At 38.0% G+C, this 12,612-nt stretch overlaps 1 protein-coding gene across 4 annotated transcripts in view; it reads left to right on the plus strand.

Moving 5' to 3' along the window:
- MYO5A (myosin VA) overlaps positions 1–12,612 on the plus strand; it is a 213,993-nt gene that overhangs the window by 126,236 nt on the left and 75,145 nt on the right. For all 4 annotated transcript variants that reach the window (XM_075133075.1, XM_048866652.2, XM_075133076.1 and 1 more), the window contains exons 5-9: positions 1,065–1,221; positions 7,024–7,167; positions 8,381–8,462; positions 10,322–10,429; positions 10,998–11,104. In XM_075133075.1, the coding sequence (XP_074989176.1) occupies positions 1,065–1,221; positions 7,024–7,167; positions 8,381–8,462; positions 10,322–10,429; positions 10,998–11,104 (598 nt within the window). The remainder of the gene's footprint in view (positions 1–1,064; positions 1,222–7,023; positions 7,168–8,380; positions 8,463–10,321; positions 10,430–10,997; positions 11,105–12,612) is intronic.

Below are 12,612 nucleotides of genomic sequence, written 5' to 3' on the forward strand. Positions count from 1 at the left end.
GGTGATTTTGGCAGGCAGCTGGAGGCTGTAAATATTCCATCTGAACACATGCGTGCCTGGTCTTTCATTTAGCATTATTGTACATCCTGATCTGGGGGATTGAGTTTGGGGACTTGGGAGCAAAGAACTCCTGAATTCTAATTCCAGCTCTGTGAATGACTCTCAATACATTCTTGGGCAAATCATCTATCCTTTCTTTCTCAGTTTTCCCATTTGTAAATTAGAGATAATGCTTACCTAACTTACAGGGATATCTGTCTGAAACCTTATTAGCTATAGTTTGTCCATTACTTTGGAAATATAAAGCTTTGTAGAAGTAATATGTACCTTTTATTGTTACAACACTTTAAAAGGTTTTGATCTTTTTAAACAGTGGTTTTCACAGGCAAAGCTACGTGTTTGTTAGATGTGGAGCTTCTCAAACCAGAGGCTATGGGCAAGGCTCGCTTTGGAAGGGAGAAAAATTAGTAACAGATGGAGATTTTAAAAAAAAAAGAAATTGCCTTACAACAAAGGGAACCTTTTAGCTCTGGAGCTGCTGTTAAATAATCAAGCAAGACTGTTCAAAACACTAATGTCTAGAACAAATGCAGGGAATAGGATTACAGGAAGAATTGTCTTATGGTTGCATAAGAAGAACAGGAGTTAGGAGACGGTCCTTTTGTTTCTGAATATGCTACTCATTTCCCTATCTGTGAAATGGGGACAGTAATCATTACCTAGCTTTGGTAAAGCACTTTGGGAATCTCAGAAAGAAGGTGCCACAATGTGTTATTGAGATAAACAGGATGAAGATCAAGTTAATTTACAGGGTCAAGTACTTTGAAGGAAATCTAATGTCAGAGTAGACTGAAATGGCCGTGTTGATTCTGAGTTCCCATCCTGGCCAAGCACCAGTTAGCCCAACAAGAAGCTAGATCATCAACAACCTTGTTTTAACCATGTGTATGCACATTATATGTACTGTTACCATATATGGTGAAAGGGTTGTTGCCAAGTTGGATACACAAAACATAGGTCTACTTTAGCAAACTGCTGGTAATTACCATGTTTTTGTGTTTCAGAGATGAACGGAATCAGTCAATCATTGTAAGTGGGGAATCTGGAGCAGGAAAGACAGTCTCTGCTAAGTATGCCATGAGATACTTTGCCACTGTAAGTGGTTCTGCCAGTGAAGCGAATGTTGAAGAGAAAGTACTGGCTTCCAATCCTATCATGGAGGTAAGAGAGCGGATGCACTATCTTATCCTATATTCTTACTTTCTGCTGCTACTATTGGTAGCTGCTACTATTGGTAGCTACTACAAACAGTGAACAGAAATGCATGTGATTTTTTTAAGGCATTCAAACATAGGAGTGAAGATAAAATGTATAAGGATTGCCATAATATCATTTCTTCTCTCTCTTTCCCAGAAAGGGCTCTAAATTGAGATGTCTTTTTGTGCACTGTTCAGGAGGAGGTGGGGAGGAGAGAGGATGTGACAAATTCAGTACAGCAAAGTAGCTATATAACACTGATTTTTCAGACTACTAACCAAATGAATGTGGAGGAGAAAGTGGGGGGATACGTGAAATCCACAGAAGGTTTAACACCCATATTTTTTTTCCATAGAATCTTTAAATGATGCCCTTCCAGTGTAATAGTGTTATATTCTACTCCATTTTGCTTTACTGGGAAAAGATTTGGTGTATAGCGGAAAAGTTCAGTTTTATAAGATATAACTCTTGTTGGGAAGACAGAGTGAAAAACATCTATCTATACCTGCATGAAACACTGATTCTTGAGATGATAAAATATAATAGAAAAAAATCACTTTGCAATACTTAGATCTTGTTATAATGTTGAGGATAATCCCCTTCCCTGAACCAGTGCCCCACTAACTAACTAGGCTGGACTTCAACCCCATGTTCTTTTGGCGCAGAGGCAAGACAGCTGACAATATATTGTGAGACAAACATATAATTTCCCTTTTGCTGCAGGATAACTGTTCTACAGACAGATGTGAGGACAACTTGAAAAACAAGATCTTATGATTTAGCAGAAACAGTTCTTAATGATCATCCTCTCTGTGTTCCCATTTAGCTATATTTCTTATTTTGCCAGCAAAATGGTCCTGTAGTTTCAAATTATAGCTGAAGTATTGGTCAGTAAAGGAACTCCAATGAAACATGGGGAAAAAAAAACAAATATCAGGGGAATTCCTTAAGAGAAATAACTGCAGAAAACGTGTACGTGCTCTGTATGCCTTAAGAAAGTGGAACTCCATGCTTAGAGCAATTGATGACTCAGTGGATACTTAGTATTCATGTGGTATAGAGTGAAGATGTTGAAGTAGTATGTGTTTTTCAAGCAAATATGATTCCTCATAGGCTCACGGCTAAAATATGTGAAATTACAGAAAAATCACTAACTCTGATGCAAATGATGCCACCTTTTTTTTTCTTTTTCCAGTATTTTTTTAAAATAAACTCTTTTTATTCCTTCTTTCCTCCTTGCTCGAGCACTTCTTGACTCCCCAAAAGCACAGATGGCGCTATAACTGCCCTAGCACAGCTGTGGCACATGTGGTTTTGATGTATTCTCTCGTAAGGTAATTCTGCCTGGTTTGCAGTGCTGTGTGGCATTTCAAAGCAAAGTCTTGTGTCTTAATACCCCTGGGGATACCAACTGCACTCTGTTCCAATTGATTGCTGTTCTTATAATGACTTAAAGAACACAGATTTGCTCTGGGAGTTTTATAATCTGCCTTGATTGAGTCACGCACTGAGGTAGAAATGGAAATGCATTTTGAAATAGAACAGGAAGGAATTAGCTCATAGAGAATGAGAATAATTTTAACCAGTTTCATGCCTCTGGTGCATGTGTGTGTTTGTACCATATTGACAGCCATACTTCAAAGGGTTGAACTATAGGCTAACACAATCCAGGATCTAACCCAACAATGTTTAGGGGTTTCATAAATCTAGGAGAGTAGTGCATGTGGAAAGGGAGCCAACCATGAAGGGGAGTAAGAAATGGCAGCGGAGGTGAGAGACCTCTTGTGGTTTTCACTGTGTACAAGCATTCTGTTTGCACAATTTAGATTGAAATATGAAGAAATTACTAATGGGTCACCTGAGGTATTTCGCTATTTTACTTGGGCTAAAAACTTAAACCAAGCAATCCTCCTCCAAAAAAATAAAATAAAATAAAATCAAACTGACCACTAATTAAGTGTGTGATTTAATTTCCAAAGCAATTAAATTTAAAGTGAAGACTAAAATGTGACTCTCCATCTTTAATTATTGTATATACAAATAAAAATTACAGTGCTTTGTTTTTGACTTTCTAATCTGTAAAGGATAGAGTCAAACCTGTGCAGACTGAAATTTGACTTTTAAAACTATTACAGTTGGGTGGAGGATGTCCTCTAGACTCCAGGCAACTTCTGAGTTTTTAAATCTATTATGCCATTGCTGGGAATGTGGTTTGGATTTTTTTTTTTTTAATCTGCAGTTGCATTTAAGTAGGATACAGAGTAGCAAAAACAGCATTTTGAATTCTGCGGTTGCAGAACTGGCAAAAAAAATTAATTCCTAATTGTATGGTTAATTTGAAACAGGAAAGAAGTCAGCAGTTGCCAAATGAAAAGGTAGTAAATGGGAACAGGAATGCTATTTTATTTTCGTGCTTCTAAACTGGCATTCTAAGCAACAGAGCTTTGGCAACTATAATTATTTATGACAAAATACTTCTGACACTGTCCTTTTTTGCTTTTATTTACTAAGTTCTCCATAATGACAGCTGATCAATTAAATAATGTGCATTGCTAGTGACTTTTTAAATGCTTATTATTTTGTAATCAATAACTATAATCCTATGTAAATATGTAATTATTGACTTTTTAAAATATGTACTATTTATATAACCTGACACAGTTCTGGAAAAGCTATTATCATTCATTTACAATATAAGTAAAAGGTATGGTTGGACAATTTCTAAAACTGACTCTGGTCACTACTATATTTATGGTTCTAATGACTTTTCAAAATTATGTTTTTTTAAAAATGTCTGTTTTTGAAGTACAAATTTTATACATATAAAACCCTAGGGCATTAGAGTACATGAAGGAGGAATTAATTATTTCTGAGGGATAAGCGGCCACTGCAGAGCAGTAATAGTTTTCTTGATAAAATAATAGTAATACATAATTATTCACAAAGCAGCAACATGTGTTACAATAGGAGCAATTTTTAATCATTTGAATGCTGATAACCCTAAATGTCAATCACGGCCAGATTTTTAGAATTGTGATGGTGTGCATTATTTGCTGCTAATATTATTATTTGTATTACTTGTAACCTTTGTGGTAACTGCAAATGCAAATAACCACATAGACATCCATTTGCTCATCTGTGTGTGCTACCGCTATCATTGCGTACTCCTTTCTAGAACTCCTAGCTCCTGGTTACTGTGCAGCACACCTGCTCGTGCTCAGTGAGTTTTGGTCTGTTGCTTGCAGAGTTCAAAACCTAAAACAGTTCAACGGTTGCTAGTTGGTCACAGTTTTTCTTGTTTTCACCACTTCTTATTTCAGCACAAAGCTTCTACAGAAGTGGCTGCATGAACCAGAAGAGTAGGACATACCTGTACTGTAGCTTTACATTCCATAGTTATGATATAGTTGAGTATTATATTGCATCCTGCCATTATTACATACTTTTAATCTTAAATGCAATAAAATTTCAGAAGAATGATATGCGGTCTAAAGGTAATTACTCCATATGATGTTTCTGCACAGACCTTTGCAAAAAGCAGGTGACCCTAGTAATTTTTAAATGGTTAACTGCTGCATAATGAGTAATGTACTTGGTTCCTATGGGAAAGAAGAAAGTGTTTGCCTCTGTCTCAGCATAATCTGAATTATACATCTCAACGTTTAATTTAGATGAATTGACATTCTGTTAAGAATTCCCCTCTTGTCTTACAACAGTGAAGCTGTTAATTGTAAAAGCAGTAAGGTTCTAATAAAAATCAGAAATGGAATAAGACTGTTCTGGACCCAGAACCATCAATAACTTCAGGCCTCCTATGCATGCTGTCTGAGATGGAGTCACACACTGCAAAACACTGTCCTTGTGCCCATCCTTTCCACCTTCTCTCTTCAGGTTATATTGTGATATGACTTGAGGTTTTGAGATGGGCAACTATGGACCAGATATACCTCCCCTACCTCAGGTCCTGAACTAGCAATAAGTGCCACAAGCCACCATCAGCTATGTGTCATGCCACTAGCTGTTAGCTGATTCACTACTGAATAAGATAGATATCCCTCTGACTATTGGTTTCACTTCCTAAAGAACCTTAATCTTCTCCTCGTAAAAAGAGCCCAGTGATTTTAACTTAGATCATGACAGATTATTATTTTCTTTGCAAAATGACTATTGCTATTACCTTTTGTCTCTTCCAGTAATCAGACTTAACCCCATCACCACAAAACAGAATCCCAATACATCTTGGAAACTGTCTGTTACTCCATCATAGCTATCTAAAAATTTCTTAACAGTGTAATAGAAACATGAAAATGCATATGGAGGTGCTTCCATATATCATGACTCAGTGTAGATGCCAGATGATATTACCCTGTTTGTCTTTGTTTGATACACTTCTTTCTGAAGAATTAAAACTGCCCAGCTTGTCTGATCTGACTGTTGATCTATGCAGTATTATCTCTCTGTGTGTATAATAGCACTTTACTAGGAGTGACTGCTGTAGTTAAGGTTGAAAATCAGTTTCTTATAAACCTAGTTTTCCACATGCTCATAACTTTCTGAAAAAAGATCACCTGTCAGCTGAGATGATTTTTTACACACACGTATATAAGCACCCTACCCAAGCATACGCATGACCAGGAGCATCTATAATTTGGATGTATTTCTGAATAAGTAAATGGCTCTTTAAAGCGAGCTCAGGCATTTTCTGAAGACAACCCCAGTGAGGAAATACACCTTTATAAACCAGAGGCCCTATCCTACAAACCTACTTCACATAATTCTCTTTTGCACAAATAGTCCAAGAAGTAGCAGTCTTTGAAGAGTGAAATTGTAATTTGAGGATTTATAAAGATTCATAAAATGTACTGTACTATCCAAGAAATAGTGTATGTTTTTTATTAAACCTTTCTTTGATCCTTAGGAGTATTGCATATATTATATTCTGGAATGTGGAACCTATTCCTGCGGTTTGTTCTCTCAGAGTGCTAACTAGTCCTAGTACGTGAAATTCACCCACAAAGTAAATATGCTGTAAGAGCATGTCTGGGGCACTAATTTTTTGGAAGTGTAACTGATTATAGATTATTTATTATGTATTATTAACTATGCAAAATATAGGTTGTTGGCTGGGTCATAGGATTATTTTAGGCAGAACTGCAGTGATGGCCAAAGTTAGAGATGCTGTACATATTGTTTTCACTTATGGTCTTCATAAGCCCTTGAAAAGGCTTTGTGATAATGCACTTTTTGTAAATTTTATTCAACTAAAAACATTCCAAATCCTTGGAGGGTTATCAGGATTATTTTTTGAGTTGGAAAATCCAACTGTGAAGGTGAAAGCATTACTGTGTTGGCCAACCCCATATATTAGTAGGGTGACCAGATGAAACGGACAAAATATCGGGATACATGGGGGAAGCAAAAAAAACCCCAAAAAACAAAAGCGGCCAGAGCCGAGTTGCCAAAGCAAAAAACAATATCAGGACAAATGGCATCCCAACCATGCATCGGTTGGGACATGGGACAAAGAACTAAAATTTGGGACAGTTCCAATTTTATCAGGATGTCTGGTTACCCTATACATTAGTGTTAATGGAATAGCCCTGCTATAAGTTTTCTATAACCTAGGAAGTTGCTTCCCTAGTAAGACAGAAGAATTCACTATTAAGTTCTTGCTAATTTTGGAAACACAGTTGTGAGCCATGTAGGAGAACAGACAGGTAAGAGAATTTCCATGAGCTATTAAACCTGTATGTATTTTTCCCCTAGTCCATCGGAAATGCCAAAACCACAAGGAATGACAACAGTAGCCGTTTTGGGAAGTACATTGAAATTGGTTTTGATAAGAGGTACCGAATCATTGGTGCTAACATGAGAACTTACCTCTTAGAAAAATCAAGAGTGGTATTTCAGGTAATACAATCCTCTTATTGTGTGTGTTTATGTGATTATATCAAAAATCCTACTGCCAGCTAGCGTGAGGCATCTCTCATTTCTAGGGGGCCTCCAGTGTCTTGCAGCTGTAATATAACACCAAGAGAGGAGCGAGAGAGAGCTTTTAGGCATATTAATCAATTATGCTTGTAAATCTATATACATCGCAATAAGAATATACTGTATATCTAAGGGTTAAACATCTTCAACATAATAGTGGACATCAGAGTACGTGTACTACAATATTTTACAGTTGTGTCTCAAAACACAACAAAAACTGCACATGCATGGGGAAAATCTCTGTTGATATTCATAAAGCTGCCACCTTATCCTCTTTTAAATCCCTCCTTTAAAACTGACTTCTGTCATGATACCTACAAATCACTACCATCTGGCATTGATTATGACAATCTGTGACTTCTGTTTTTCTGCTGAAGTTGTTTGCTTTATTACCTCATCCTCCCAACTCATCCCTGTTCCCTTTGCCTGTTTTTGTCCACCTGTTTTGTCCTGTCTGTCATGCAGTGAGATCCTGGGGATAGAACTGTTATCTTTGTTACATTTCTGTCTAATCCAATGGGCCTTGATCATTGATTGGGATTCTTAAATTCTACTGTAATAGAAATAATAAATAACAGTTTACAATAGTGCCACTGCATTGTTTGGGCTATTATTGAAGAACACTGTAGCATTTTGTAAATATGTTTGGTTCAGCCCAAGAGAAGTCTTTCTTTTGAAGCTCTAAAGCTAAGAGTATCTTAGTTTATAATGGTGGTATTGGCACAAAAAGTTTGGGCATCATGAGTGCAAATAACTTTCTCTCAGTGTTCCTTTCACTAGAATACTGAAAACTGTGAGGCAAGGTTATTTAGTTATCTTACGCAATTGTAAAGTTGTTAAGTATGACCACTTTACACACCCACAAAATGGGATGTCTGTGTTTTAATAGTAGTCACAAACCTAAAAAGTGAAATCCTGCAGCTTTAATTTTTCTGCATAAATATTGCTGTTGGAAGTGGATTACACAAGAAACAAATGATAGAGGTTGATTTACTTTTTTCATTTTCGTTGTGGCTTTCTCTGAGTTCCTAATTACTATAGAATATATTAAATCTAGAAGTTCTGTCCTTCTGACAGATATTTCTATCAGTTGTTAAATTCTGAAATGTAATTGCTTCTTTTTTTCTTAAAGGCAGAAGAGGAGAGAAATTATCACATTTTCTACCAGCTCTGTGCCTCTGCAGCATTACCTGAGTTTAAAACACTGCGATTAGGTATGAAATTCACATCCAATGTACTGTGCAATCAGAATGTACAAAGTATTATCTCTAAGCTGTCCAAGTGATGGGTCTAAAAGAAGAATCACTGTCTTTTAAATTCTTATTAATCCTGAGCTGCTTACAGCTAACAAAAAGAAGTAAATAGACATTTTATTTCTAAAAAAGCAAACTTGCAGATTTATATAGTCCGTGTAAGCTAATACACACTAATGACAAGCATCAGTACAGTACATAGATATGAACCCGCGTGTGGAATATTTTCTCAGGGGCAGTGATGCACCTCCTATCTCTTGACTCATTTAAAACTGACCTAGTCAAGACACAGAACCGTAACTGTAATAGTCCTTCTTGGCCCAGGGTTGGGCTAGGTAATCTAATAGGTCTCTTCCTGTAGCTCCACCTCCCCAGAGAATTTTTGAAGTTTTCAGTGTCAACACAAGTGTCTGGAAAGCTTGTACAACACTTTGTGTCCACGCTTATGTACTTCTAGTGTTTCGTAAGTGTTAACTAATAACCAATGTGATTGGTCCAGCTCTGAGCAAGTCTTGGGAATGCCTTCACTACACCAGTTCAATTCAAACCATTTCAGTGCTGCTGCAGATGAAAGCACAGGCAGTGTAACTGCTATGGGATAGCCAGTCCCACTGCTTCATCCTACAATGTATTTTCCCCTTCAGTGTACTCAGATTTCCACCCACCACCACTCAGCCTACAGCAGATAAGATGGCTGCTGAGATGGAGAAGTGGATGATTTCTGCTCAGCTGATTTCCTGGTATCCCTCACAAATAATAAGCAGAATGTATAAAATCAAGCAACAGAAGCTTTGTTTGTTTTTTAAAATTAGTTTTATAGCATTAGAAACATATATTTTATAATCATTAATGTTTTAAAGCTATTTTATTTTCTCCCCTTTTCCCCTCTCCCTTGTGGGGCACTGAACAGCCCCAGAAGGGACAACTGCCGTAAATGTTGCAGGAGGGAACTGATCTGTTCTGGCTAAAGTAGTGATCCAGAGGACCCCTTTCCCAGCCCTTACTAGATGACAAGGGCAAAAACAGGAGAAGATGGAAACTCTTATTGTCTTTAATATTTTCAAATACACTAAAATCTTTAACAAAACTACACACACAGCATCCTTGAGCACAATCGCAGCGCTCACTGGAGTGGATGCCAGGTGCTATGTCCACAGTCAGTTGGAGGGCTTAGCATAGTGTGAACGCATCAGTCCTCAGACGGAACCAACGACAAACATACTCTGGACTACACCATTGCGCCTAGAAACCAAGGCAATGGAAAAACTACATACACAATCAATTTTAAAATACATGTGCACCATAACATTAGAACCCTACTGTCAACTGTGCACCTATTCTTGGGTGGCTGGCTAGACTTGCAGGATAATTGTTTCCATGCACGTGTATGTCATGGTCTGAAGACATGCTGTGTAGGAGACATGCTGTTTATGGACTGTTGTGACAATTGATGGGACAGTGAAAGAGTTTATAACACCTTCAACTTTTTTTGACCTTGAGATCAATACAACAGGCTCTGCAGCACTCACTTCCAGAGACTGTGCTGATTAGTATGGACACAGCGAACCTACTGTAGGAGCAAATGGCTTTAGAAACATTTAGATGCAGCATTAAACCTGAAAGAGAGCAGTTCACTAATGCAGATGGCCCAGAGGAGTCAATGATTCAAATATACTGAAATATATTTCAAACCATGGGTTCTGCCATTCAGGTTAAGAAGCTGAAGAGAGCTTTACCTGTTACACAGTTTAACACAGAGATGTTTGCAGTTGTGTGGTTTCTACTTTAGTGTGTGTAAAAATTGTTGTTCTTTCTTGTAGGGAATGCAAATTACTTTCACTATACGAAGCAAGGGGGTAGTCCAGTGATTGACGGCATTGATGATGCTAAGGAAATGGTACACACCAGACAGGCCTGCACTTTGCTAGGTAATTCTGCTATTATGCTGGAGAAGCATGGGCCTAGTTCAGACTTTGGAATCAAAGCTGTTTTTATATAGTCTATATTTTAGTTCATTCTTTCTGTATTGTATTTAAAATAGAGAGAGAGAGACTTCGATAACCTTTGGGACTTTTAAAGTACAATATCATCAAATTTTTAGTGCAGGGAAGAAGAAACATTATTAAAGCAATAATAAATGCTAGATTTCCATGGCGCAGTGTATAAGATTTTGAGGGTTTTGTAAAACTTTGTCTAAGCAGCAACACAGACAGTTCATTAAAATATTTAGTAGTTTGCTAAAGTGAATCTTTCTTGCATCTGATTATAATGTCATGTGATAAAATATAGTAATAGGAGGGCCAAGTGTCATTTTCTAATAGCATTTTCTCTGCAGAACTCTTCACACAACTGAAAGATGAGAAGTGGTGGCAATTTCCCACAAAATCCCAGCAGACTTTATCATTCCTGTTTACAAATATTGGACCCTTCTTTTCATCATCTGGGACTCTTTTTGGTTTTTCCTTCACTCAGGGCATTTTATTCATCCTCTTTCAGGGATTAATGATTCCTACCAGATGGGAATCTTTCGAATCCTCGCTGGGCTCCTTCACCTAGGCAACGTGGGGTTTACCTCTCGGGATGCTGACAGCTGCACGATCCCTGTAAGTTGTGAATGAGTTTAAAGGATATAGTGACGCTCTATTGTGACGCTTCTGTGTTTTTTGGTTGGGTGTCTCTTTGGTTTGTAGAGGCCCCCATGCAAACTAGGGCCAGTACAAAAATAGAAGCAACTTCTTTTTTAGTTCTAGATTGGAATGACTGCTCTTCCCTTTCTAGATCCCTGTCAGAGGCTCTCCATATTATTTCTGAGGCTCTCTTGACTCCCTGATGAATTCACAAATGGTCTTTTCTAGGAAACTCTTCCAGACATGCTAGCTTAGAAGTCCTGAGAGGGTGGGTGAGTGTCTGTACTCCCACTACAAATGGTCCCGTGATGTGTCAAGGATTTTTGCTGGAATTCTAACTCTAGTTTGATGAGAAATACCAAACTGATCCAAATATCCACAAAGCGAACATTTCACAGAATACTCCATCTTACTGGGCTGTCCAGAGCGGACCATACTATACAGACGGGGGAGAAGGTTCAGCAAATTAATGGCTCCAGGGTTTTGCTGGTCATTGCTGCAGGAACCTTTCATCTCTTACCATTCTAGAAGCAAGCAGCGAAGTGTCTATATGGTGTACGCTGAGTGTAGCTCCTTTCTCTGGTCATTGAAGATAGTCCCATTTATCTCTCTCCCACAAAGGCTTCCTGCAGGTGACAAACATGTCTCCTGACAGTGGGAAACAAAAAAGGGGCTGATTTGTCTTGCTCTTGTGTGTTTTTTCCTTGGGATCACAAATGATAGAAGCTTTTTTCCTTATCAGGCCCTGAATTTTTATTAACGAGCCAGGCAGCGTTTATTTTCCTTCTCCTGCTCTCCAAGCTGCAGCAATTCCAGTTTCTCCCTTCCTCGTTTGTGCTTGCTGTCAGTGCTCAAGTGCCCATGCTAGTAGTCTGGGATGTATGACAGCATGTTCTGTGTCAGGGCATAGCTGATGAGTCTACTTGCTTTGACACCACATTCCGAATCTAACTGAATCTGAATCGAGTTTCACAGCAGCCATCAACAGGGTTGACCCCATGGTGTGTCTTTAAATGGGCTCTTCTTGGAAACAGTGCATCAAGTAGTGCTTCTAGGTAGGAAACTTAGGAGGGACACAGGCTACCCCTTCTATGGTCAGTGGCATGACATTTCTGCTAATGTCATTAGAGATCTCTGCCTAGAATTTGGCCCATTATGTCAAAGCAGAACATGAATATTTACCCTTTTGTTAATGTCAGGACTCGTGCAGTATTTCTTAGATTTTTGACCCTATTTTAAGTCTCTGAAGAATGAGCAGCAGCACCAGTGACGAAATCAAGCTGCTGAAAGCCTGTCCAAGTAACAAAATCATCTTTGCATTGGCAGAACTGAAACTTACTATGATGACCGTTGCTGTATTGCAACTAAATTGTACTTTGAACCTTTAAACCTTGAAAAAAGCAGCAAGGGAGCATGTTTATTATTGAGGTACTGAATGACTTTGTTGTGTAAGAGACTCTATTGTCACTATGATATATGGAGCT

This window comes from Caretta caretta, chromosome 10 (genome assembly GCF_965140235.1).
Source record: "Caretta caretta isolate rCarCar2 chromosome 10, rCarCar1.hap1, whole genome shotgun sequence".
Taxonomy (NCBI): Eukaryota; Metazoa; Chordata; order Testudines; family Cheloniidae; genus Caretta; species Caretta caretta.